This window comes from Saprolegnia parasitica, assembly GCF_000151545.1.
Source record: "Saprolegnia parasitica CBS 223.65 unplaced genomic scaffold supercont2.191, whole genome shotgun sequence".
Taxonomy (NCBI): Eukaryota; Oomycota; class Saprolegniomycetes; order Saprolegniales; family Saprolegniaceae; genus Saprolegnia; species Saprolegnia parasitica.
Genome location: NW_012156585.1, coordinates 1 through 24,755, shown reverse-complemented (window position 1 = coordinate 24,755; position 24,755 = coordinate 1). Strand labels below are relative to the sequence as shown.

General features: G+C 57.4%; 10 protein-coding genes across 10 annotated transcripts; 8 read left to right on the top strand and 2 right to left on the bottom strand.

Annotated features, from left to right (window-relative positions):
- Positions 1-2,470: 2,470 nt before the first annotated feature.
- Positions 2,471-4,083, top strand: SPRG_15782 (hypothetical protein; the record flags this gene model as incomplete). Its single annotated transcript, XM_012354918.1, has 2 exons — positions 2,471-4,012; positions 4,069-4,083. 2 exons carry the CDS (start codon positions 2,471-2,473, stop codon positions 4,081-4,083), a joined length of 1,557 nt encoding a protein of 518 aa, XP_012210308.1.
- Positions 4,084-5,218: 1,135 nt separating this feature from the next.
- Positions 5,219-7,051, bottom strand: SPRG_15781 (hypothetical protein). The gene is made up of 4 exons (XM_012354917.1): positions 7,024-7,051; positions 6,150-6,977; positions 5,793-6,096; positions 5,219-5,741 (listed from the first exon to the last, which is right to left on the bottom strand). Exons 2-4 carry the CDS (start codon positions 6,756-6,758, stop codon positions 5,293-5,295), a joined length of 1,362 nt encoding a protein of 453 aa, XP_012210307.1. The 5' UTR covers positions 6,759-6,977; positions 7,024-7,051; the 3' UTR covers positions 5,219-5,292.
- Positions 7,052-7,599: 548 nt separating this feature from the next.
- SPRG_15780 (hypothetical protein) lies at positions 7,600-9,378 on the bottom strand (the record flags this gene model as incomplete). Its single annotated transcript, XM_012354916.1, has 2 exons — positions 7,600-8,455; positions 8,636-9,378. 2 exons carry the CDS (start codon positions 9,376-9,378, stop codon positions 7,600-7,602), a joined length of 1,599 nt encoding a protein of 532 aa, XP_012210306.1.
- Positions 9,379-10,951: 1,573 nt separating this feature from the next.
- SPRG_15779 (hypothetical protein) lies at positions 10,952-12,456 on the top strand (the record flags this gene model as incomplete). The annotated part of the gene is made up of 3 exons (XM_012354915.1): positions 10,952-11,472; positions 11,526-12,151; positions 12,197-12,456. Coding segments are annotated over 3 exons (1,372 nt in total), but the record flags the coding sequence as incomplete, so codon positions are not given.
- Positions 12,457-12,885: 429 nt separating this feature from the next.
- SPRG_15778 (hypothetical protein) lies at positions 12,886-14,697 on the top strand (the record flags this gene model as incomplete). Its single annotated transcript, XM_012354914.1, has 1 exon — positions 12,886-14,697. One exon carries the CDS (start codon positions 12,886-12,888, stop codon positions 14,695-14,697), a length of 1,812 nt encoding a protein of 603 aa, XP_012210304.1.
- Positions 14,698-15,878: 1,181 nt separating this feature from the next.
- Positions 15,879-16,350, top strand: SPRG_15777 (hypothetical protein; the record flags this gene model as incomplete). Its single annotated transcript, XM_012354913.1, has 1 exon — positions 15,879-16,350. Exon 1 carries the CDS (start codon positions 15,883-15,885, stop codon positions 16,348-16,350), a length of 468 nt encoding a protein of 155 aa, XP_012210303.1. The 5' UTR covers positions 15,879-15,882.
- A 582-nt stretch (positions 16,351-16,932) lies between these two features.
- Positions 16,933-18,761, top strand: SPRG_15776 (hypothetical protein; the record flags this gene model as incomplete). Its single annotated transcript, XM_012354912.1, has 2 exons — positions 16,933-17,442; positions 17,550-18,761. The coding sequence occupies 2 exons, from the start codon at positions 16,933-16,935 to the stop codon at positions 18,759-18,761; spliced, it is 1,722 nt and encodes a 573-aa protein (XP_012210302.1).
- Positions 18,762-20,011: 1,250 nt separating this feature from the next.
- On the top strand, positions 20,012-20,531 carry SPRG_15775 (hypothetical protein; the record flags this gene model as incomplete). The annotated part of the gene is made up of 2 exons (XM_012354911.1): positions 20,012-20,044; positions 20,100-20,531. The coding sequence occupies 2 exons, from the start codon at positions 20,012-20,014 to the stop codon at positions 20,529-20,531; spliced, it is 465 nt and encodes a 154-aa protein (XP_012210301.1).
- A 953-nt stretch (positions 20,532-21,484) lies between these two features.
- SPRG_15774 (hypothetical protein) lies at positions 21,485-22,429 on the top strand (the record flags this gene model as incomplete). The annotated part of the gene is made up of 1 exon (XM_012354910.1): positions 21,485-22,429. One exon carries the CDS (start codon positions 21,485-21,487, stop codon positions 22,427-22,429), a length of 945 nt encoding a protein of 314 aa, XP_012210300.1.
- An 896-nt stretch (positions 22,430-23,325) lies between these two features.
- SPRG_15773 (hypothetical protein) lies at positions 23,326-24,441 on the top strand (the record flags this gene model as incomplete). The annotated part of the gene is made up of 1 exon (XM_012354909.1): positions 23,326-24,441. One exon carries the CDS (start codon positions 23,326-23,328, stop codon positions 24,439-24,441), a length of 1,116 nt encoding a protein of 371 aa, XP_012210299.1.
- Positions 24,442-24,755: the final 314 nt, after the last annotated feature.

The following is a 24,755-nucleotide window of genomic DNA, read 5'->3' as shown; positions in this document are numbered from 1 at the left end:
TGACCCGCACTAGACATTCGGATGGTGAGGGCCCCACAAATTGAGATACCGTACCATCATGAAGCTGGTCGCGCAGCTGGCGCGTGAGCTTGGCGCGCTGGAGCAAAGACGCTTCGAGTTGGAGGAGAAGCGCCATGGCTTCTGGTACGCTGTCGGTCATGAGCTGGAGCGCTGCGACGTTCATCTTGTGAACAATGGTGTCGCTGTTGTCGGGTCCGAGCGTCCGCTCCGCAGTTGCCGCGACCCGCTGACTCAATGGCAGCGCCATCGTTAGCTGACCCATGTGCATGTACGCACCCACAAGGAACGATGTGGTCACCGTTGTAATCGCGTGGTCGGGACCGAGAGTAGCGTCAAGTATCGCCAGCGCTTTTCGGAGCCAGCGCGCGGCGACACGGGGGATGCCGCGTCCAGAATAGATGGCACCGATACTCTTCATCTTGGTGGCCGTGCGCTGGTCGTGGAGGCCGTACTTGTGGCGATAGATACTGAAAAGCTCCAAGTGGAGCGACAAGGCCATGTCCGAGTCGTGGTTCCAGCCGAGTGCAAGCGCATAGCTTGATCGCGCGTGGAGCGTCGAGTCGTGCGTCTCGCCAAAAAGCTCGTTCGCTGCTTGGATCGTTGCAAGACTCAGTGGTTCCCACTCGCTGCGCGGCTTGCGCTGGTACGCGATGCAATAGGCCAACGTCGCCTGCGCATGAAGTGACTCGACGGCGTATCGCCCTTTCGCAAGCGCAAACAAGTCGACAGCGTGGCGGAAGCAGCGCTCAGCGTCGGCATGTTCGAACTCGCCGAATTGGATGGCACCGAGGTGGGCCCATCGCTGGGCCTTGGCGACAGGCGTTGGCGCCGATGCGATCGACGCTTCCAACGTCGTCTTCATCCAGTTGGATAAAGTGGAAAAGATGAGCCGGTCGACGGCGATGAACGACGTCTCGGCGCGAATCAAGGCGAAAATACCGTCGCGGTCACTTGGCACGGTCGCCTCCGAGTCTTCGCTCTTGATCGTCGCCAGCATCTTGTCGAATGCATCGTGGCGAGCAATGTCGTTGAGAAACGTGGCTTCTTGATCTCGCGCCAGTGCAATCTCAAAGCGCGCGCCCATGGTCACGGCCACGTAGACCTCAAAGACGCACCAGCTTCGCCGAAGCACGATCGGGTCGTTCCACGGATGCATGATCATGACCACGTTGCCGATGGCTGCGAGACCATTCTTGAACGTTGTCGACCAGTACTCGAACGGGTACGAGCTCGCGAGGTGTTGGTTGTTGTTGAAGACGCAAAACCAAATGACCGCGTCGTCGGTGAGACCGCGGTCGGCGAAGAAGCGCTCGAGGCTGTCGACGGTCTCCAAGAAGAGGTACATCCAGGCGTGCGAGACATACCAATTGGCTGGCGCGACGAACGAAGCGGTCGTTGGGTCGTTGGCGACGTGGTCGACGAGCGAGAGCTCGGTTGGCTTGGTCAGTGGCACGACAAACTCAAAGCAGACTTGAGCTGTCGTCTTGCCGGCAAAGCTGGTTTCGCCGCCATGCTCGTTGATAAAGTGGCGCAGGTACGAGAGGCGGAGACCGCGGTCGGGCGATGGCATCGGGACGTGGAGCAAGGAATGATGCTGCACAAAACCACAGCGCTTACTGGCAACTGCTGCGTATCGACGTGGATTTCACCAGCCGGTGACCGCCTGAGCCATGTGCAGCGATTTTCTCGAGCACCACTCGTGCGACAGAAACGTGGTCTCCCGTGCATTTGTTTCAACACTGGCGGAAAGATAGAAGAGCGTTGACAGTGGAACTGGACGAGCCGACGAGTCGTACGGCGCGCAGAATGTGCGGCTACAGTACTGTACGCACATGCTACGAGCACGTAGTTGACTAGACGGCCAGGAGTTAGACTGATGGCAACCAAAAACTGTCGGTGGTCCGAACCGACGATAGGATATCGCCCTGGCACTAGTCATGCGTTATACCTGCGCGTGGAGCTCTGCAAGTGCGCCTCTCGGCGATGTTCAATACAAGTAGCCACCAGCTAGTTCCAGCGATGAGTTTCAGTTACTATACATAGCAACGGAGCCGCTCGCTCAGCAGCACATATCGCCCAGAGACAAGTCTCAGATTTTGTGCAGCACGCGGAAGAGACACAGAGTTGCACCCGTTCGTGCCACTATGCCGATCGAGTCAAGGGTTGTTATGTCGGCAATATTGATCAAGAACAGTACGGAAGAGTTCAAACCGTGCGATCGATAAGGCTCGTCGAGCGCCATGGCGTTGCAACCGACCTTGATCTCTTTTTTGTGCAAAGGATACGCAGCGACTTTGACGTTGTTTGAAAGGAATCGTATGTCACGTCAACAGCTGGTGATCATCATTCTGTTTCAGGTGTAATCGTGACCAAGGGTCATGCTTTTTATTGACCCTTATCGTGACGTCCGCAAAGCCACGCAGTATCAATCCTTCCCCACCGACGACGGATGGCTTCCCCGGACCGCGGCGTCCGCCTCTCGTACCTGCGCCACTTTATCAACAGCCATGGCGGCGAAACCAGCTTTGCTGGCAAGACGACAGCTCAAGTCTGCTTTGAGTTTGTCGTGCCATTGACCAAGCCAACCGAGCTCTCGCTCGTCGATCACGTCGCCAACGACCCAACGACCGCTTCGTTCGTCGCGCCAGCCAATTGGTATGTCTCGCACGCCTGGATGTACCTCTTCTTGGAGACCGTCGACAGCCTCGAGCGCTTCTTCGCCGACCGCGGTCTCACCGACGACGCGGTCATTTGGTTTTGCGTCTTCAACAACAACCAACACCTCGCGAGCTCGTACCCGTTCGAGTACTGGTCGACAACGTTCAAGAACGGTCTCGCAGCCATCGGCAACGTGGTCATGATCATGCATCCGTGGAACGACCCGATCGTGCTTCGTCGAAGCTGGTGCGTCTTTGAGGTCTACGTGGCCGTGACCATGGGCGCGCGCTTTGAGATTGCACTTGCGCGAGATCAAGAAGCCACGTTTCTCAACGACATTGCTCGCCACGATGCATTCGGCAAGATGTTGGCGACGATCAAGAGCGAAGACTCGGAGGCGACCGTGCCAAGTGACCGCGACGGTATTTTCGCCTTGATTCGCGCCGAGACGTCGTTCATCGCCGTCGACCGGCTCATCTTTTCGACCTTGACGAACTGGATCAAGACGGCGCTCGAGGCCTCGATCGCATCGACGCCAACGCCTGTCGCCAAGGCAGCCCGGTGGCTCCAACTCGGCAGCATCTACCAAAACGAAGTCGACTTCGCCGAAGGCGAGCGCTGCTTTCGGCGCGCAGTCACCTTGTTTGCAGAGTACCGGGGTCCATTCGACCATGATACGCTCCAGACGCAGGCGTTGCTGGCGTATGCCATCGCGTACCAGCGCAAGCCTCGACGCGAGTGGGAACCGTTGAGTCTTTCGACGATCCGCGATGCCTCCGAGCATCTTGGGGCGACACACAACGTGACGCTTCATGCGCGGTCGAGCTACGCGCTGGCGCTCAGCTGGAACGACGACGACGTCGCGGCCTTGGCGGTTCACATGGACCTCTACGACATTTGGCGCCACCAGTACGGCATTCGCGACTGGCACACGGCAGGGACCATGAACAAGATTGGCCTGTGCCACTTCAAGCTCGGCGCTCCCCGTGTTGCGGCCCGCTGGCTGCAAAAGTCCTTGCCGGTGCTGGAAGCTCACTTTGGTGTCGACCACTCGGAGACGACACAGACAACATCGTACCTCGCTGGCGCGTACACGTACTCGGGCCAGCAGCTCAAGGCCCTGCCGCTGCAGCAACGACTTGTCGAGACGAGCGAGCGCATTCTGGGAGCCGACAACCCCGACACGATCGTTCACAAGATGAATGTCGCGATTCTTCAGATCCTGGCCGGTCATACCCGCGATGCTGCGGCGCAGCTCCTTCCGCTCGAACGCTCGCTCGCATCTCGCGCCATGCAGTCCCAGCAGCTGTCCGACCAGCTTCGCGACGGTACTGTCTATCGATCGATCCATTTCGCGGTTCTTGGAAGCTAACATGCAATATTGTCTAGTGCGGGTCAATTTAGCGCTGGCGTATTTCCTGGACGTTGACTACGACGCCGCCATGCCCTATTATGCACACATTGTCGACTCGCATCCAGACAAAAATACGTGTCGCTCCTCTTCCTCTGTGCGCTCGGTGCGACACCATCCGAGACGCGCACCGCGGCACTGGCCCGCGTCCGGTTGTTTGTCACGACCACCGACGACCCGGTGCCCGAGATGTGGACTCGAAAATGCGACGTCTGCGCCGCGCTCATTGTCGGTGGCCGCGTCACGTGCACAACCTGTCTGAAATCGGAGCATGTGTTTTGCAGAGGTTGTCTGCAAGGCCAGCCAAATGTCATCCGTTCGCTGTGTGCCCACGATGCACCGCAATACCAGGTGACGCCGCCGCCCCGCCGCTACTTTTACGAAGCCGACTTGATGGCGATGAATGATGCACCGTTTGACGCCGTTGACGCGGCGTACGAAGAGTATTGTGCATTTTGCGATACGCACGACGTGCCGATGACGGAGCGACTGCATCGAACGTCTCTGCCGTCCTTGTGCCGCGACTGGCACCCCATGGTCTAATTTAATTGAAAGGCCAACGAAAGGTAGATTTTGTCGCGATACATTCCAGTGTAGACAAGAGATCAAGTTCACTCGGTGACTTATCTATACATCGGTGCACGTAAATTAGTACGCGGATTGATTCGAGTCTCGTATCCATCGTCCGGGGTAGGTAGGGCTAGGGCAATATGGCTTGGTAATGCGACAACAAGCAGTAAACAATACCAGTATGCTATATACATGAGCGCCGGCACATATAGTCTAGTGTAGGGCGCCACCTCTATTGTTGTACATAAAGATTCCCATCGATAATGTCCTTGCACACGGTTGCCACGTCGATTTTATTCGTTGATACTTTGATATTTTTGTCATGATCGGCACTTGGGTCTCTGTTGACGTAGCGCTTAGAGCATAGGTTATATCTATCAGACAACCTGAGCTACTGTATCTTGAACGGCCTTGGTTGCGACCGTTGCGCTTCTTTCTCGTTTATGGTTATGGCACGACGCAATCGCTTGTCGCAACCCGACACACCCCAACTCGACACACCTCGACCCCCGAGACTCGCACAACCCAAGAGCACAAACATAAATCGTATGTCTCTGCCACCACAGCACTTGTTGACTCGACAGCAAATTTACGGTAGTATGTAGGCTGCAAAGCAAGTAACGTAAGCGCTATTAGATGCACCACACGGATGGTGAGGCCGCTCGATGCATCGCGTACGGCTTGTTTGGCGGTGCAGACCCCGCGCCTTTGTCCCGAAGAGCAAATAACGGGGCCGGGCGCAAGAGGTTGACGACAAACTCGGAGGGCTCGGCGCTGTGTGCGATCACTTTGTCGGCGTTGCGTCGGTCTAAGCACTGCAGCAAGCTCACTCGCAAGCGCTCGTAGAGCTGGCCGTCGCAATAGCACAGCACAAAGCAGTCGGTCGCGCGCAAGTTGATGGTCGGTGTGGCCTTGAGCTGCGGAAATGCCTCCATGATTGCGTGCACGGTGCCACCGCGCGCCGTTTGCCGGGGCGGGCGACGTCGCAGAGTGCCCAAGGCGACTCGGTTCTTGATATTGTTGTAGTAAAAACTAGCATAATCGATCTCAGTCTTTTTCTTTTTTGCGCGCTTGGCCGTGTCTACTGGATGCATCAACATTTAGATAAGTTGACAACGACGACGATGCATACCAAAGTACGGGGTGGTGAGACCATAAAGCAGCGGAATACTCGCGATCAATTGAACATAGACGATGCATCCGAGACAGGACTCGATCACGTGATTGGCCGATGCGGTCGGCACACCAACGGTGAACGTCCATTGGTACAGCCACGTGAAGACCGGAATGTGTCCGTTCATCCACGTCAACAGTGGGCCGTAGACCATGACGGCAATCGCCAAAACCGTCGGATCCACGTCCGCAAACACATGCTCCTTATGAAAGCGCTTGAGACCATACGAGACGAGGCAGAGGCTCCAATAGGCAAACCACACCTAGTCGACCATATAGAAGACTCGAGACCAATCGAATATCGATCGAGACGTACGGTGCGGGAAAGGTACCATGTGCTTCGAAACACATGTTCGAGGCTGCCCGACTGCGCGACTTGCATGATCGCAACCGCGAGGTTGGTGACGCTGAGCCAAATATCCAAGAAATACAACGTCGCGACGGAGGGGTCCATAAGAATGATGGCGGTTGGGTCCCCAACCACGAACTCGTACGACCAGACGCCGCTCGGCAGCGTCGCGCGGTGCCCTCGCCCTTGCAAGACCCTCTTCAGCGCCCACACGTGCTTGTAGTACCCGTGCCAGAGCCGATACCACACAAAGAGCGTCGACGCAATGCGGTAGCCAAACTTGAACCAGATCCACGGACCGAACCGCGACTCGTAGTAGACATAAGTGAGTGTCATGGCCGTTGCATCTGTGCTTTCTCGGTGGACAACGTTGCCAGGTAGAAGCCAAAAGCACACATGGCCCGTCGAGAGTGTGCACAGCGTGGCTTGAAAGCACGACCCTTGCGCGGCCCAGTCGATAGCACTCGCGTTCGGTGCCGTCATGGCCACGCAGAGCATCTCCATGGTGCGGTTGGTGTAAAACACGAGCCCCGGAAGACCTGGGAGCTGGGTGTTAAAGCACGTAGAGAACGACATACTGGGCGGTTGCCCCAAGTGCAGAAGCGCGCGGGCCACTTGGGCGTTGTTGGGCTTGTCCACAAGGTACAAATTGCCATCCGGTATCGTTGTGTTCGAGTACGTTGCGCGGCTGCGGTCGAGCTCCGTCGACACGAAATCGGTGTAGTTGGCGTACGAGAGGGGCGGCGAGAGCTTGCCTGTCCACGGAAGATACTCGGAGATGTAGGCCGTGAGCGGCTGCATACGGTCATGAGAGCGCGGGAGTCAAATGGATGGAGCGTACCACGGTTGACACTTTGAGAAACGAAGCGACGCTTAGCCACCACGCGAGACGGTTCCAACGGACGCGACGACCGAGGGCAGAGACGTCGGCCACCCTGCCTCGCCCCATGTCGCCTTTCCTTGGAATGGAGCTGCCGATACTATCTTTGGCGTGTAACCCTATCCCTATATGTTTTTCTTGGTAACAGACACTAACGGGCAGCGCGAAAGCCTTGGACAAGGTGAAAAGTGTACGCACTATGTATGCTGGGTCGCCGGGCACTTCGAGAAAATTGGATCTGTATAGACATAGAGCTTTCACTGAGTATGCTTCTTCCTGCATCGCATGAGTGCAAGGCACTATGCTAGATCAATGACTGCTTGTTGACGCTGTAGCCAGGTACGAACGGTCGCACCGTGATTGCCCTAAAAGGCATAACGCTGTCTTGGCACAAACTGAAGTAGCGGGTCGGTGCTACGAAATTGGGCCAGCACATTCCCGTTTTACAATGTATTCCCGGCACGAATAACATACATTAGAACATACAACAAGACAATGTGACCAAAACTGGAAAAATATGTCATCCATTCACAAAAATCACCACTGGGTGCCATTCGCGGCGCAATCGCCAGCGTCAAAGTTGCACTCGCGGTTGTAGCAGCCGCGCTCGCACACATTGTTGCCACGCGCGAGGTTGGAGCACGTGGGTCCGCACACGGCGTCGCAGCCGTCGCCACCAGCGAGACAGAACGGACTGCCATCAACGAGCACCTGCCGCGCCGCAATCCGTGCCGCGACCTCGTCGGACGTGACCTTGTCAATCGGATTGTTGCTCAAATCCAGCACGAGCGCCGGTTTGGCCGCTAGCAGCGCATACGGCAACGTTGGCACTCGGTTTTGGGCCATCTGGAGACGGCTCAGCGCCGGGAGCGCGAGTAGCTCATGCTCGGGGATCGAGTTGAACTGATTCGACGAAACATCCAACCGCTCGAGGGCGCGGAGCTCGTGAATCCAGTTGGGCCATTCTTGCAGGTGGTTGTCGTGCAGGAGCAGTGCAGCGAGGTTGGCCCACGACGACGGCCGCGTCGGCGGCAGCGTCGATGTCGTTAGACTCTGAGAAAGTGTCAGTGTCTGGCAGTAGGTTGGTAGCACCGACAAGGCGGGTGGGATGTCCATAAACGGCGTATCGTAAAAATTGAGCGACAGCACATTGGGTGGCCATGCCGTGTTGGGTGGCAGCGACCAATTGGTCATGATCTGCGCCGACTGCACCGTGAGTCCGTAGAGCTGCGGAAATTGCGACAACGTCGAGAAATTGAGTCCGTCGCGCAGTGGACAGCGCACCCACTGCACGTAAAACAGCATCGAACCGAGTTGTTCGGGCGAAAAGAGGTTCGTTGTGTACGCGACGTTGGTGTCGTTGCACTCGATGCGAAGCAACGCACACGTACAGCTGTTCGTCCACCACGGTGTTGTCACCATGCCGCACTCAGGGGGGCAATGGGGGGGTGCCATCAGGATGCTCAACCCAGCAATCGCCGACACAAGACCAATCGAAAACGAGTACAACACAAGGCCGCGTTTGACCCACCGACGCCACACGATATACCGTGCGGGTTTCGAAGGGGTCCACCTCTCGAAGGACGCGACGAGCGGACCAATCGCGCGAGTGGTCATCGCGGTGGGGGCCACGACCGACGAACGCATTAGCGTCATCGGGTCGACCAGTTGTCGGACGTTCCATAGACTGGCCGAAAACAAAATGACCTTTTCCAGCAAATCCAGAGCGGAATTTGGCGCCAAAAATCGGGTCAGGAGCGTGTAGCGCACCGTCCAATTTGACGAATACCCGACGCGCGGGTCCACAAATTTAGCGACAAGGAGCGCGGGCACCACGACAACAAGGTAAAACCCCGTCGAGAGCCCAAAGCTTGTGAGGCTGTTGACCAAGCGGGCCGCGTCCGACCGTGCCGGCCACGGCGTCGAGACGGCGGCAAGGCTCACGAGAAAGGCGTACGCGACGCAGACGTCGACGTCGACGGTATACTTGCTGAGTCGCCAGGCCTGCAGGAGCTGGACGGTTGTTTCCACCACGTTGCCGAGTTGGACGACCCGGGACGGCACCGAAAGGCTGCGCCAGCGGATCGGCGTCAACGATCGACGGCAGCGGATCGGTACAAACAGCGAAATCGCACCGAGCAAGTGGGTGAAAGCAAAGCCCATGTACAAGGGCGCACTCAGCGACGTCATGGCGTAGACTTGGAATTTGACTTGGTCCGACGGCTTTGCAAAGAGCATGATGAGGCCCAAGAGGAGGAGGTACACGCATGATGCGACGTGCTTGAGGAGCGCGACGGCGACGAAGATGCACCGCATTCCGCGAAATGGCGCGAGGACGAAAATAGGATTCCGATCAAAACGGTAAAGTGTCCTTTTTACGTGGAGAGCGAGCAAGAGCTAGTTCAAGACACGACCTAAACTATCCCTTTCATTCGCCAAACTCGCTCGTCGCAAAGTGCTAGGGCGAGTGGTATGACTATGGCCGTCGGATTTTGGCGCCAGGATCCCACCACCGTGTATGCACGCTTGATATCTTGAAACTAGTACTCGATAGATACTTGATACAATCACGTCAACCGGGCACGCCAGGACTTTCAAATCATAAACTTTTGCTAGCGATCGCAGCAGTTTACGCAGCGCTTCGAGAGAGGGGTCGCTTGAAGCACGCCGAAGTCGAACACCAACTTCAACGCGTGCTTCAACGCGGTGCCAGCTTAAAGAATTCGATTTTCACATGCCCGATCGGATTGGCATGAGGCACGAGCCGCTGCTTCTGACCACATCAACGTCTTTTGCCCAGGATGCGTTTTTCTCTTCCAAACCTTTTTGTACGCCGAGCGTTGGGAGGCGGCTGTCGAGTCCTGTGTGCGATGACGAGGCCGCGTCAACGCTACTGACTACTGCCTTACTAGCCAAGAGAAATGCATGTACTAGTAGTACACATGTAGTTGTCTGTGCTAGTGCTGTGGCACATCGGTACAACGTGAACCCTCCATCGTAGACAGTCGTTGAGCTACCGTTGAGAGCCTGTCTTTCGATCTGGTTTAACCTACCGGGTCTTGGAATGTCTAAATGCACGCAGTTTTAAATCGCCCTCGCAGAGTTCCCAGCAGTGTGCTGACACCAATCGTCCCATCGCCAAGCGATCACGTTCAAGCACGTTCCAAACAAACAACAACGCTTTACTACAGAGCTCCTTCGACCCCTACGCTACTAGTACGGTCCACGATCGTCGTTGACCTAGCACACACTCTACGGTGTTTATGACCTTCTATCGTTCGTCGACGTAACATCCAGCCAACAGCCTTTCCTCTGCAGGACCCTATCACCCTCGACCAAGGCGACAGACAGCCGCCTTGCCCTCTATCCGCAGGTTGGCGGCCTCGCAGGCGACTGCAGAGTGGCGTGTCGTCAGACACCGAGCGCTGGCGGTGGTAATAGAACCCACGTTGAACCCGACCGCGCCGCGTTTAACCCGTTGCTACGGTCGCCGACGATTGCGCGAATCAACAATTGCGGTCCATGTGGCGATCCACGACGACGCGCCGAAATGTGTCCTAGTTCTAGGCCAATTCAGCTTTTTTCAGTACAATCAGGCATCGAATGTTTTTAAACCACGCCTGCCCATATATTAGAGAAGGTATTTTTATAGATCGAATGGATCCGAATCCAAAAACCCATTGTCCTACGACAAGGCGCATGATGGCCTCATATTAGGGAGCTCGATGTCCCATAGATACCTCCAGTAGCATCCCACCCAGGTGCATTTTAATGCGCCCAAAACGCCAAACTATACAAACAATACGTTATTAAATAAAATGCTACACCATATCCAGCGACCAGAGTGGGCGAGGTTGTGTCATTCGTCAACTTGCCGCCCGGTCCTTACCATGCAGCTCATCGTCGCGCTCTCTGCGCTCCTCGCCAGCGCCGTCCAGGCTGCCACGTACCCTGCGTATACGATCCCGGCCGTGGACATGGCCGCGCCGGCGGCGGCCGCCGAGACCATCGAGGCGCTCCGGGCCACGGGCATCGTGGCGTTCAAGAACATTGACGGCTTCGAGGCCGCGCGCCTGGCCTACGTGGAGGCGGCGGCGCGCTGCGTGGCGACGCCGCATGCGGACGTCATGCGCAAGCTCATGGTCGATGGCACGACGCGGCGAACGCTTAGCACCAACGTGGACGTGAGCACGGTGCCGGCGAGCTTGCTCGCATCGTGCCCCGAGTACGTCGCCGCGCTCGGGTCGTTCAACGCGGTCTTGAACACGGCGACGCTCACGTTTGCCAAGCTTCTCGATGCGACCACGCAGACGTCGCTCGTTCAGGACATTGTCGAGCAGGGCAAGCACCTCGAGCACTTCCACGCGTACACCAACCCGGCGTCGGCCGACGCTGCGGTCGACAACCAAGGTATTACACGAAACATCGTCCTTGCACGCATGGTATCTCACGCGGAGGCACAGAGTTCTCGCTCGAAGCGCACACGGACCTCGGCGGCGGCCTCTTCACGTCGGCGCCCGTCTTCTTCAACGCGGAGCACCACGTGATTGCCAACCCGGACCCGACGACGGGTCTCTACATCCAGATCCAGAACGAGTGGGTGCAGCCGATCCTCAAGTCGGACGAGCTCGTCTTCATGGCTGGCGAGGGCTGGTCGCAGTGGATTGCGACCGACGACTTGGCGTTCCCGGCCGTCGTCCATGCCATGCGCATGCCCCGTGATGCGTCGTCCGACATTGTCCGCGGCTTCCACGGGCGCATGCTTCTCCTCTCGGACGAGATGGTCATGCGCAACAACCACTTGCGCTTCGCCGACTTCAACGCCCGCAACACGCGCTACCTCAAGGCGCCGCTTGCCGACGCCAAGTTTCCGACGCTCGCATGTGCATCGCGCCAGCTTGTCGCCTCCGACTCGAGCTGCACGCTGGGTATCTGGGCGCCGGGCAATGCGAGCGCGGCCTCGACGACCTCCGACATGTGCATGTTCCACTGCAATGCGATCGGCATGCCGGAAGATACGCAAACGTGCAAGGACCTTGGCTGCGTCAAGGCCTCCGACGTGCCCAACGGCGGCACCGAATGCTGGATGGTAGGCTATCCAACGTATCCAGTTGAAAGGTTGATACGTTGATAGATTTGCGTGCAAAAGTACTCGGACGCCGAGTGCCCGGCGCCCAAGGCGCAGACGTGCAAGGACCAAAAGCTCGCGTGCGACAAGGTCGTCTTGACCAAGGCGCCCATGACCAACGCGACGACGACGGCGCCGACGATTACGACTGCGACGCCCAAGGCCACGTCCGGCGCTACCTCGGTCCTCTTGTCGATGGCGACCCTTGTCCTTGCGGTCGCCGCCATCTAACGCGTCAACCAATCGAGTTCGTTTTGCCTATGGAATGATGTTAGTTCGGGTGTCGATGAGCTGGCACCGCGCAGCCAGAAAGGCCGGTCGATCTCACATGGGTCGATCTGGCCTCTTCGCTCATTGCAGCTCTTTTCCACTGTTTCTTCCAGTGTAATATACAGTGTATCACGCCGTGGCATCGATCTCGAACGGCAGCAGGCGCCGCACCGAAAGGCCGCAGACAGCGCATGCTCCGATTGGTGTTATGATCGAAGCGAGAAGAAGCCCACGAAGAGGAAGCTCGGCGACGGAAGCCCACCGTCGACTGGACTCTGGATCGGAGTAATCGTCAACACCGACGGTTATGTTGACCGTTGGAAAGACGCCAATCGATAACTGCGCTGTCTATTCCTGCTCAACCATTCTACTAAACCCACTACTACTACGCCTGCGTGATTTCTCTTATCAGGCGCTTCGTCCACATGTCCGGCAAGCGCGCGAGGCTACGCTACGGCGCCTATGCCATCGCGATCCTCAAGTACGTGATCTCGGCGGCCTACTGCCTCATCCTCGGGTACCTCGTGGGCTTCTCCCTCACAACCGAGCAGCTCGCCGTCCAAGTTTTCGCCGGCCCGACGCTGACGGCGCCGCTCTTTTTTAGCTTTGGGCTGCTCAATCTCGCGGGCATTCTGGATATTTTGCTGCCGCGCTGTTGTCGACGGCGGACTCTGTCGTCGTGGCGCTGTCATCTCGAGTGGCTACCCTCGTTTGGCTTGCTCAGTGCACCGCGGCTCGCTTTGCAAGCCTTCGTGACGGCCGCGCAGGTGCTGCAGGCGTACCACCTTAGCGAGCGCGCCGTCAACACACACCTCGCTACCATGAATGCGATTTTGGTCGGGGTCTCGGCGATCGCGAGCTCGCTGCTGCTCTTGTATGCAGCGTCGCACCCGGACCAAAAACACTATTCCCTCTTCTTTACAAGTCTCTCGAGCTTTCTACTCACCACGGGGATTGCCTTTGCGTTTGTCGTCGTTCCCGTCGGGTATGTGCAAGTCTATGACCTCAAGGCCATCAACTCGCTCGCGTGGGGCACCGAGTATACGCTCCTCATCCGGTACCTCGTGCCCAACTCGCCACTGGATTTGCTCGAGAAAATGACGCTGCGCCTGGCGAGCTGGGTCAACGTCCAGCGCCTCCTTCGCGCCGTCGCACCCGACGTGACGACCACGGTGGCGGCGTCAACAATGATGAGCTTTAGCCCGCTCGGCCCGTCGCTCACTGCGGTGAAGCGAGCAGTGGACCGACCGCGCCGCCGACTCCTCTTCATTTATGTTGCTTTCCACATGCTTCTCGGTGCGACCGTTGTTATATATGCGATCGTGCACGCCTGCCGACGACCCACCTGTCCGAGCGACTGCCGCCTCGCGACCGCGCCGTGGTTTAGCCGCGCGTGTCACTGTACCTACTACCACCTCGAGTGTTTCGACCCGGACGATGCCGTGCACTTATCCCCCGAGTTTCTCGGCCCCGACCTTTTCCACGTGCAGCTGACCGGGTGTCGATTGGAGCACGGGTTCAATCTCTCACTCTTGGCGCCGTTTGAAGCGCTCTTTGGCCTCACGATTGAGTTTTCGAATCTCACCGACTGGCCTCTCGGCCCAAACGGGTGGCCCGACCAGATCATGGCCGTCAACGTCCGCTACTCCAACCTCTCGGCGATACCGCAAGCGTTGACGACACTACCGGCGCAGTGCAAGACACTAACGATTGCGGGGAGTGCGCACCTGGACTCGCTGCCGGCGTCGCTCGTGTCGTCGTGGCGCCACTTGGGGTCGCTAATTCTCAACAGCAACCAGTTGACCGCCGTGCCGAGCTGGCTCGGTGGGCTCACGGGTCTCGAGGTACTCGTGCTCTCTGGCAACCAGATCCAAGTCGTTCCGGACACGATGCTAGCAGCGATGCCATCGCTCACCTTTCTCAAGCTAGCTCAAAACAACCTCACGGCGTTTCCTATGGACCTCTTTGCTTCGAGACCCGAGCTGGACATGGATCTGAGCAACAACCCGATACCTCCACTCCCGAGTCTCCCGTCGGCGTTGGTGCGCGCCATCACGTCGGGATCGGTTGTTCTGGACGGCACGCCACTCTGTGCTTCGCTCGGGAGTGCTTGCAACGGCGGATGCTCGCCGACCTGCTCCCGGTCCGAGCTCGGCGACCGTGTGTGCCAGCGCAACTGTTTCGACGAAGCTTGTGCATGGGACCTTGGCGACTGCGCGGGCGGTGGCTCGCAGTGAGGCACGCCTTTATGGATCGATGACGCACTGAGCACAATAATGTAGTGCGCCATAATGTAAGACAGTTTTGACACCGTGTGGACGAACGGACTTGCAACTACTTGAGGAGCTAATACATGGGAGGCAGCATGCGTTTGTTTTAGGCATGCTTGCTGGCATATGCCACGTATTGCATTTTACAGTGTAGTATCGGCACATCATGCCGCTTATAGGATGCAATAGTGTTTTTTCGGAGGATCAAATCCACATACGATTACAAAGATGTGACTTTTACATATTTTAAATGCTATTAAGCGGATTTCATTGGTTATTTCTAAATGTTTTTTACGAATCAGATGTCATTGAGAGCTGGTGCCGCCGCCCCTGCGTCGTCGAGTGCTGCGAGCGACCGAATCACGTTTCAAAATAAAATCGCTCAAACTTGACACATCGATAAAAGACATTTTGGACACGAAATGCTATGCCCCGCTGCCGTGTGAAGTGTATAGCGAGAGCAATCGTGGAAACTGTTGCATATGGCAAATGCCATATATAACCACATCTAGCCACATTGTGGTGTATCTTCGGTCCAGCGACACAAATCACGAAAACCGAGGCTCATCTCACAAGGGGCGTCGCTGGAGAGAGCTTCGGGTGCGTTGCCGCTTGATAACGTGCCCGATGCTGAGAGATTTTCTTGTCGTCGAAACTCTTCGCCGTCCTATACCTGCACCTCCAGCCTCCAGGTCAATCTACTGTATAGTGCTGTACAACTGGTACCGTGTCCCATTGCTCTTCCAAGGAATAGTGGTCGCTTATGTACATCTCGTGTTAGTGCTACAGTACTAAAACGTCGCTCCTTAACTCGATGTTTGCGAGCGCAGACGAGTCATGTCCTTTCTGATTGGTGTCCTTGCAACCTTTCCGCAGCCTGCGCTAGCGTGCGCGGGTTACAGACCTAGAGCAGCTCACAGAAGCGAAGCGTGCGGCATAGCTGTGCGGCATACACTGACGGGGTCGGTCTGAGCGCTCTCAGGTATATGTCTATACATTCTCATATGCAATATATATTATCCGGAGTATCTCAATATGGCTCTAATTTTTTAGATTTAATGAGACGGTCGTGGTGAAAACGAAGCCAATCAGCGGCAAGATCGCACAAAGATACGCGCCCAAGAGCGCCAGGATGCAGCGCAGGACGGGGATATGCTCGCCGTCGCCGTCGCCTTTGGCGTCCTCGCGGCGCTCCTCAGCGCCCTCTTCCTCCTACCGAGTCGCTACCTGCCGTACTCTGTGACCGCGTCCAGCATCGAAGTGCCACCTGGCAAGACAGGCGGCGAGGCCATGTACGCGTACTGCTTGCACCAGCACACGGCCGCCCGCCGCGCGTCGCTCGAGGCTGCGACCGCCATGACGCGGCACGCCGAGTGGCTCGTCTACATTGGCATATTGGCGTCCGCCGTGTCCAGCTACATGCCCCTGGCGTATGTTGTTTTCGGCAGCGGCAGCTTTGTGCTGTGGCACGTCGCGTCCTTCTGGCGCTGCGACGTCCGCCGACGCCAGCACGACGTCGACGCTGACCAATGGGCCGCGGCGTCGCCTTGCGTGCAGGCTTTTCTCGCTCGGGCCATGCCCTCCAACGCGCCTCTCAAGACGCCGCACGCGTGGTGGTGATCAATCTATTGTCCATGTCTACCTCGTACTTGCTCGTATCCCCTATGTATAAACGTGTTTCGCGTTTTCTTTTGAGGCACAAAGCCCTTGCATACGTAGAGGCAAACAATCTCCTTCTACTGCTTGACTCGCTCGCTTGCTGGGCGGCGGCGGCGGCGGCGCGGGAGCTTGTACTTGCTCATCTTGAATCGTCGCGAGGCGCTTGTGGCCGCGAGGGAGGCCCATGACGACACACTTTAGCTTCCAAGCGTCGTGGTCTAGAGTTACACAGGCTATCGAGGTCCGCGATAGACGCCAGCGACAGAGGTGGCGCCCGTAAATGATCTTTCTTTCCAATGTGTTGGCGTTGAAATCAAATGCAGCAACGACGAACACAAAGACTTTCGATAACGCTGCTCTGGGATGCGTAAGAGATGGCGTCAGCACGTGGTCGTTGCGAGTTCGCTGCATATTTCGTCATCCATCCGACCCCACTCGCCGAGAGCACGCTAAATATATATTCGAAACCTGTTTTAGCGCTGCACTTTTTGACCGAGAGTCCACAGCCGTGTCCTCTCCCACGACGCCATACTAGCTTGGAGGATGATGCAACGCAATAGCCGCGTCCTCGCCGTGCCGGCAGCTGTAGCAACAGGACCGGCGCCGCCGTCGATCGAGTACACTCTGCGCCGTCCGTTCCTTATCATCAGTTTTCTCAAGTTCATTGCGTCGGCAGTCTACCTCGCGCTCGCAAGCCTGCTCATGATCACGGGGACACCGTCGACAGCGATCAAGTTTCAAATCTACGCCATGCAGACCGCGTCGGGTCCGCTGTATGCGGCGTTCGCACTCTTGCACTTGGTCGCTGCCATCGAGATGCTTTTACCGGCGCGCTGTCGACGGCTCCACGCCGCAAGCGGCACCTCACTTCTTCGCAAGGCGCCAACGTGGCTCTCGCAAGCGATTCAGTGCGTCGTTTTGGCAGTGCAACTCGTCCAAGCGTACAAGCTCAGCGCGAATGCGGTCTCGAGCGCTGTCACGACAGCCTACTCGCTCACGCTTGTTGCTTCGTGCCTCCTTCCACCGTGGCTCTCCTACTCGTCGCACCCGTCTGTACGGCATCACATGGCGCGCTTCTTCTGGTCGTTTTTGGTTTTCTCTTGGCCACCGGTGTCAACTTAGCCTTTTTCCTCGTACCCGTGGTCCATGTGACGGTTCAGGACAAGCGCCTCGGGTATGGCATGGCGTGGACGACCGAGTACGTTCTCTTGACGCGATGCTTGGTTCCTGGCACGCTTCTCGATCTCATTGGAAAGCTCGTGCTCTTTGGGATGAGCTACCTCAGCTCGCGCCAGCTCGTGCAAAGCGTCTTGGCTGTTGCCGCGCCCACTACGTCGAGCCGACTCCTCTCGGGGCACCTGCGCGCGCTGGCGTCCGTCAAGGATACGCTCTCGTTCCGAAAACCTCGGTCGCGCTGTACCCATGTGTTTTTGATGGTCCATCTTGTCATTGGCAGTATGGTGCTGGCTATGGTGTTATCGCCGCGGCCCGCCTGTCCCGTCGACTGCAAACTCGCGGTCGCGCCGTGGCTAAAGTCGACCTGTCAGTGCATTCTCTACCATTTCAACGGCCACGACAATGTGTCGATCGATGCAACGACGCTCTCAAGCGACCGCTTGGGCGACCGCCTCTTCTTCTTACATCTAACCAACTGCCCGTCGCTTCCTGACCTGCAATTGTTGGCGCCCTTTCATAACCTCTATGGCCTCACGATTGAATCCGGGCAAGCCACGTCATGGGCAAAACGCAATGCGTCGTGGCCACCGTCGTTGATGTCGCTCAATTTGCGCTACATTCCGCTACGTGACATTCCAGAAGCCCTTTTGGAGCTACCACCCAACTTGCAAACGCTCTCTATCACGGGGTGCCTCAACATCTCGCGACTGCCCACGACGGTCCGCACATCGTGGGCGGCCGTGGCGTGGTTGATCCTGAACGACAATGCGTTTCATGAAATGCCGCACTTTCTCGCCAATTTCTCGTCGCTCGAGAGGCTCGTTGTGTCGACCAACCGCCTTAAAACTCTACCCGAGGCCGCACTCGCGTCGCTGCCGCACTTGACGCGACTCGAAGCTGCACAAAACAGCCTCACGCAGTGGCCAACCCACCTTATCGACGGCAAGCCCGCGCTGCTACTTGATCTCAGCAACAATCCGATCGCTGCCGTGCCCACCACGGATGCAATCGCCTCTCGGTTGATTATACTCGACGGTAGTGACTACTGCAATGCGACCCTCGCAGCTGGGTGCTATGCTATCTGTTCCCCACTCTGCTCCAACGTTGAAGTCGGCGACAAGGTCTGTCAGCGCAAATGCTGGAACGCCGCATGCCAGTGGGATGGCAACGACTGCGCGAACGGCGGGTCCCAGTAGCGACGACGGCGGTATACAATGCTGTAGTACATGTAATAGGTGTCTACTTGTATCGAGCCACAGATCACAGCGCTGCTGCGACGACGCCAACATCGCTAAATTTTCTCCAACACCTCGCATATATATGAACGTGTTTCGCGTTATCTTGGAGATAACACCTCGCATACCGTTTGATCAACCACAGGTTTCGCCGGAGAGTCCCAGCTCTTCATGATCTCGGCAGCTATTTAGTACATGCAGCTACAGGAAGACCGCCTGCAACGACGACGGCAACAACGGCGCCAAGCCATGGCAAGACTGGCGAGTCCTTGCAGAATCAAGGCCAAGCTCGTGCATGCTTCTGCCCAGCTCATGCTGTGGCGTGGTAGCTAGAAGGTGTAAACAAGGAAGCGTGGAGAGACTGCTGCAGGCTTGGACTATACACTGTACTACGTGCGAATGTCCTGCGCATCCAGTGTTTCCGCAGCACAGTATCAGTGCATTCATTGTGCGCTTCTTTGCGTTGGCGTCCCAGCGTGACACGCTACTAGCCCTACCCCTCCATGCGTGCTCGCGCGTCGTAACACGTTCGAATATCAATGTCACGAGCGTTGCATCTCCTGCAGACATGTCTGTAATAGGGCAGATTCCCAGCAAACGGCACATGGGCTTAGACGAGGCCACTTTCCTACCGATAGTCTATCGTCCATGTCCAGACTGCGCTGAATTACATACCTACGACTCGGCGGCTGCGACTTGCCCGGCTCGTCGTCGTCCAGAGAGGTCGCCTGGGCGTACACGAGTCAGGGCTGTCGTGCAACAGTCGTACCATGATGGTGCGAACCAAGCTATGTTGTTCGGCATGACTCTTTGTAGCCGCCTGTTGCTCGTGTAATATCTACTTTCAACCATCCACCAGATAAAGCCAGATGCGTGGACCGTCTCCCAACGTAAATAGTGTTAGATCATGGCCAATCATTTTCTCTCCAACCTGCCTCGTACGATCCCCAAGCCGAGCAGCCATAACTGCACCAGACGCTCTGTTGTGTATTCGTTCTCGTGACGAGCACTGTCTGCCCCTACCAACGAGGTACAAGTAGTTGGTCGGTCGATCCCATATGCACACTATTTATGGATACTGTTTCGAAGTTCCGCTCTGGTCTACAGGTCGCTTGCAAGAATGCACGTGTTTGCCATGTCACGGCCACTCGTACTGAAGATCTTGCACCTCACAAAGCTCACTTTGCATTTTGCACCAACCACCAACTACCATGAAGCTCCTCTCCATCATCCTTGCGGCTGCGGTTGCCTACGCCGCCAAGTCGTGCGACAACAAGACAACCCCCCGGCGCCATCGAGCCTCTCGCCGACGATGACGCCTGCCCCGACGACGTACACTCCGGCGCCGACGGCCGGCCCCACGGTCGCCCCCGGCCCCCCCAACCGGGCACCGGCTCTCCGATTCTGATCAACTTGGCTGTGCCGGACCACGTCGGCGTCGACTGCCCCGGCATCAAGTCGCGCCACCCCGCTGGCACGCTTTTCTGTGGCTCGCCCAAGCCGCCGGGGGCCAACGTCTACGAGCCGTCGTGCGACAAGTCGATGACGATCACGTACAAGGGCAAGAGCGTCACGTGCGTGATTTCGTTCCAGGCCACTGGTGTCGGCCTGACCACGGGCGCGTATGTCGAGATTGTCCCCGAGGCGTACAAGGTATTGACCGGCGAGACGTACGGCGGCCAGCTCCACGGCGGTACCTGCACCGGTGTCTGCAACGTCGCCCGCTCGTAAGCGCTATCGCGTCCATTCTGTCGTGGTTTTGTACATTAATCCAATCTTCTTTTTACACCAAAATGTCAAAAAGCAGTCGCAACAGAGATAGCAAGCCCATGTTGGATTCCCGTCCATCTCGTTGAAAAGCAATTGCAACAGCCTACTAGTACGTCACTGCCCTTTTTACGCAACGAGGCTTGGGTTGCTTGACCAAGCAAGAAGGAGAACTGTCCAAACTGGTAGCTAAAAAACATCGATCAAGAGCCCACTGCACGCCGTTCGCTCGTCTTCAAAAGTAGCTTGGCATGCCTGGCGCAGCCCCTTGCGTCCATTGGGATCGCATGTTTTTACATCGTGTTGGCTCCATTGCCGAGATACTGAGATAGAACGTGGCTGCAGGTCGATGCGCGCATCGTCGTCGTCCCAAACACAAGAGTTCGACTCGTGGCTATGTCGTTGGCGCCGGGTAGCGTCACAGAGTCACAGAGACAGCGGACATAGCTCCTCGAGAGGCAGCCAAAGCGACCCAGACGTGGATTGTTTGCAGCAAAACGTGTCTGAGCAATGATTTCAGAGCGATATAACTCACTAGTGTTTTAAAAAGCCGCGATGGCGGTGGCAAAGACGTATGGCTCGTTAGAGTAGAGTAGCACCACGATGTCGCCACATTTGAGCCCACTGTTGCGACAGTGCTCCCGTCTACCTTTACTCGCTTTCTTCTTGTCCTCTATGGAAGCTCCTCAACGGCCTGCCAGAAAAATCAACGGCAGCGCAGCACAGCGAGATCAAATGCAATGTGAGTGACCACGGCGCAGACCATTACACGCCAGTGGGATATTCTGAGGCTATCTCGGGGTTTGTATGCGACAGCTGGGGCCGGGCAATGCAGCCGGTCGCGTTCGATTTGGAAATCGGGCACCGCGCTTGCACTCTGCACTTGCACTTGTGCATCTCATTTTCCAATTCGATCTATGAAGGCCATCTACCTCTTTAGCGCGCTTTTCGCGGCTGCGGTTGCCGACGTCAAGCAAGACTACGAGCCGTGCAGCATGCAGCACGACTACTGCGCCAAAGACAGCTGGATCTGCTGCGTTGGCCCCAAGGATGTCAAGTCGGGCAAGACCACGTGCCGCCCCGGTGGCAGTGACTGCATCTGGGACTCGCCCGAGATGCGCAAGTCGGACTACTGGGACTCGTCCGACTCGAGCTCCGGATGGGACTCCGGTTCAGGCTCCGATCCGTCTGATGAGCCGAGTGACGAGCCGAGCGATGAACCCAGCGACGAGCCGAGTGACGAACCGAGTGACGAACCGAGTGATGATCCGAGTGACGAACCGAGTGACGAACCGAGTGACGAACCGAGTGACGAACCGAGTGACGAACCGAGTGACGAGCCGAGTGACGAACCGAGTGACGAACCGAGTGACGAACCGAGTGACGAACCGAGTGACGAGCCGACTGACGAGCCGAGCGATGATCCGACCGATGATCCGACCGATGATCCGACCGATGATCCGACCGATGTCCCCACGGACGCCCCGAAGCCAACGCCGTCGCCGTCGAGCCAGCCGGGCAACGGGTCGCCGATTCTGGTCAACTTGGCCGTGCCCGACCACGTCGGCGTCGACTGCCCTGGCATTCAGTCGCGCTTTCCGGCCGGCACGCTTTTCTGTGGCTCGCCCAAGCCGCCGGGTGCCAACATCTACACGCCGTCGTGTGACCAGTCGATGACCGTGACGTGGCACGGCAAGAGCGTCACCTGCGTGATTTCGTTCCAGGCATCGGGTGTCGGGTTGACGACCGACGCCTACGTCGAGCTTGTCCCGGAGGCCTACGCCGTGCTCACCGGCTCGACGCAGGGCGGCATCATCACGGGCGCAACCTGTACCGGCGTCTGCAACGTCGCCCGGTCGTAATCCGTCAAGTTATATGCTTTTTAAACCATGCGTACAATCCACATGCCAATCCAACCAAACACACACACAACCGGACCGGGTTGTCGCCCGAAGGACGTCGCCATGAGAGCAGCTAGCATCTCTAGCAGTTGGGTTCTGCGTACGGATGCCCATTTGCTTGGTTGCTCAGTGATCGCGGTCGTCACTTGAACCGGCATCTTGCCGGTTGCGCAAAAGGGCTAGGGTAGAACGTTTCGAGGTGCAGACATGTGTTTTCTGGTTGGCGAGCGTGCACGTGGTGGTGAAGCGGCGGTAATGGATTGGGGCGCCAGCAGATTCTCGCGCTGCTTGCTCGAAGCTTCTGCTGTGCCTCCCACAGCTTCTCATTGCGTGCGATCGTCGTCCAGCATTGGTATCTATCTATACTACATGATATTAGGACCGCGCAAGGAGACGCTCGAGTGCTGCAACGATGCACGCCAGGGCGTCCTGCAATGGCCTTCAAGGCAAAGCACTCCTTCCTGATCTACGAAGCGCAAAGGCTCGTGCTCGCAGTCTCGCACACATTGATCGGCTCGGAAAGCGCTTGGGATCATGTGCAACACTGTGGCGTGCTTGACTGAGTCGAGCGGCGACAGAAGGCATGCATGAAACGTCGAGTACATGTGCATAGTAAAGCTCGGACGCTCAACTAGTATAGACATGTATTAATACAATAGCTCGTCGTTGCTCACACCCTTTCTACTACGAAATGCATGCAAGCAAGGGACCGTGTGGACGTCCAGAAGCGTTTATCGCTCGTCGACAGGCGGTCGGATCCCATGTGGTGTAGCATTGGTCACAGCATGGCGATCCTATGACAAGCGCGACGTGTGAGTTGGTCGGTTTGAGCGCTGAGTCATTTCCTTTTTTCATCGATGCAACGCCTTGTGTGCCTCACTGCCTTGCTCGCGGCTGGCGCCCACGCAGCGTCCCAGCCTGCGTGGCATGTGTGCCACCGCCAGCACGACGCCTGCGCAACCAAGAACTGGGTCTGCTGCGTCGGCCCCGACGACATTACGAGCGGCAAGACCACGTGCCGCCCGACGTGCGAGACGACGCCGCCGCGCATGAAGCTCACGGAAGACTGCGACGACGACGACGACGACGACGGCAATTATGACGACGACGACGGCGATGATGGCGACGATTCGGGGTCGGGGTCCGTCGATCCGAGTGACGACGAACCCTCTGACGAGCCCTGCGACGACGACCCTTCGGACGAGCCTTCCGATGAGCCTTCCGATGAGCCCTCTGACGAACCTTCTGACGAACCCAGTGACGAGCCATCCGACGAGCCCAGTGACGAGCCTTCTGATAAGCCCAGTGACGAGCCCTCCGACTCTGGCTCAGGCTCCGCCTACCCGACCGACGAGCCCTCGGACGAGCCTTCGGACGCGCCCAGTGACTACCCGTCCCAAGACCCCGTCTACCCGACCGAGGACCCCAGTCCGTCGCCGTCGCCCTCCAACAAGCCGACACTCGGACCTCGCCCCGTCACCGGTGACCTCAAGACGCAGATCATCTACCAGACGTCGGTCATTCGTGCTGCCCACGGCCTCGGCCCCGTCACCTGGAATGACGAGCTCGGCGCCAAGATGCAGGCCTGGGCCGACTCGAACCCGCAGCAGAACGGCGGTGGCCACGGCGGCCCGCCCGGCAACCAGAACCTCGCCAGCTTCCTCGTCTGCAAGAACGACTGCATGGCCAGCGCCGGTCCGGCTTGGAGCTGGTACTCGGGCGAAGAGAAGCTCTGGGACTACAACACGAACAAGAGCAAGGACGGCAACTGGATGACGACCGGTCACTTTTCCAACTCGATGGACCCGGGCGTCAACGAGATTGCGTGCGGCTACTCGACGTTTTACAACCCAACGATTCAGGCCGACGACTCGCTCGTGTGGTGCAACTACCTCGGTGGCAACGACAAGCCGATTCCGCGACCGCTCATGGACCAAGAGGCGCTCATGAAGAAGCTAGTCTCGGCGTATTGATCGCAGTTTATAGTTCGAAGTTCAAGTAATAGCGTGTGAATGTATTGGATAAAATGCCGCCATCGTAGGTCAAAGATCACGAGGCATTGCATAGTCTTTCAAGAAGCCAATGGGATCGATAGAGGTGCCTCTCGTCTGCCGCCCATGGCTAGCGTTCCACCGAGTCAGAACGGGACGGTATCGGGGTGCTTCACCCACAAGGTTGGTGGCCACCGCTAGCAGAACTTCCGTCTCTGGCTTGAGGCTTTAGTGTGAGGTGGTTTTGCCCTGGAGCTAACCACTAGGGTTCGGTTTGGCTAACCGGTTTTTCCTCT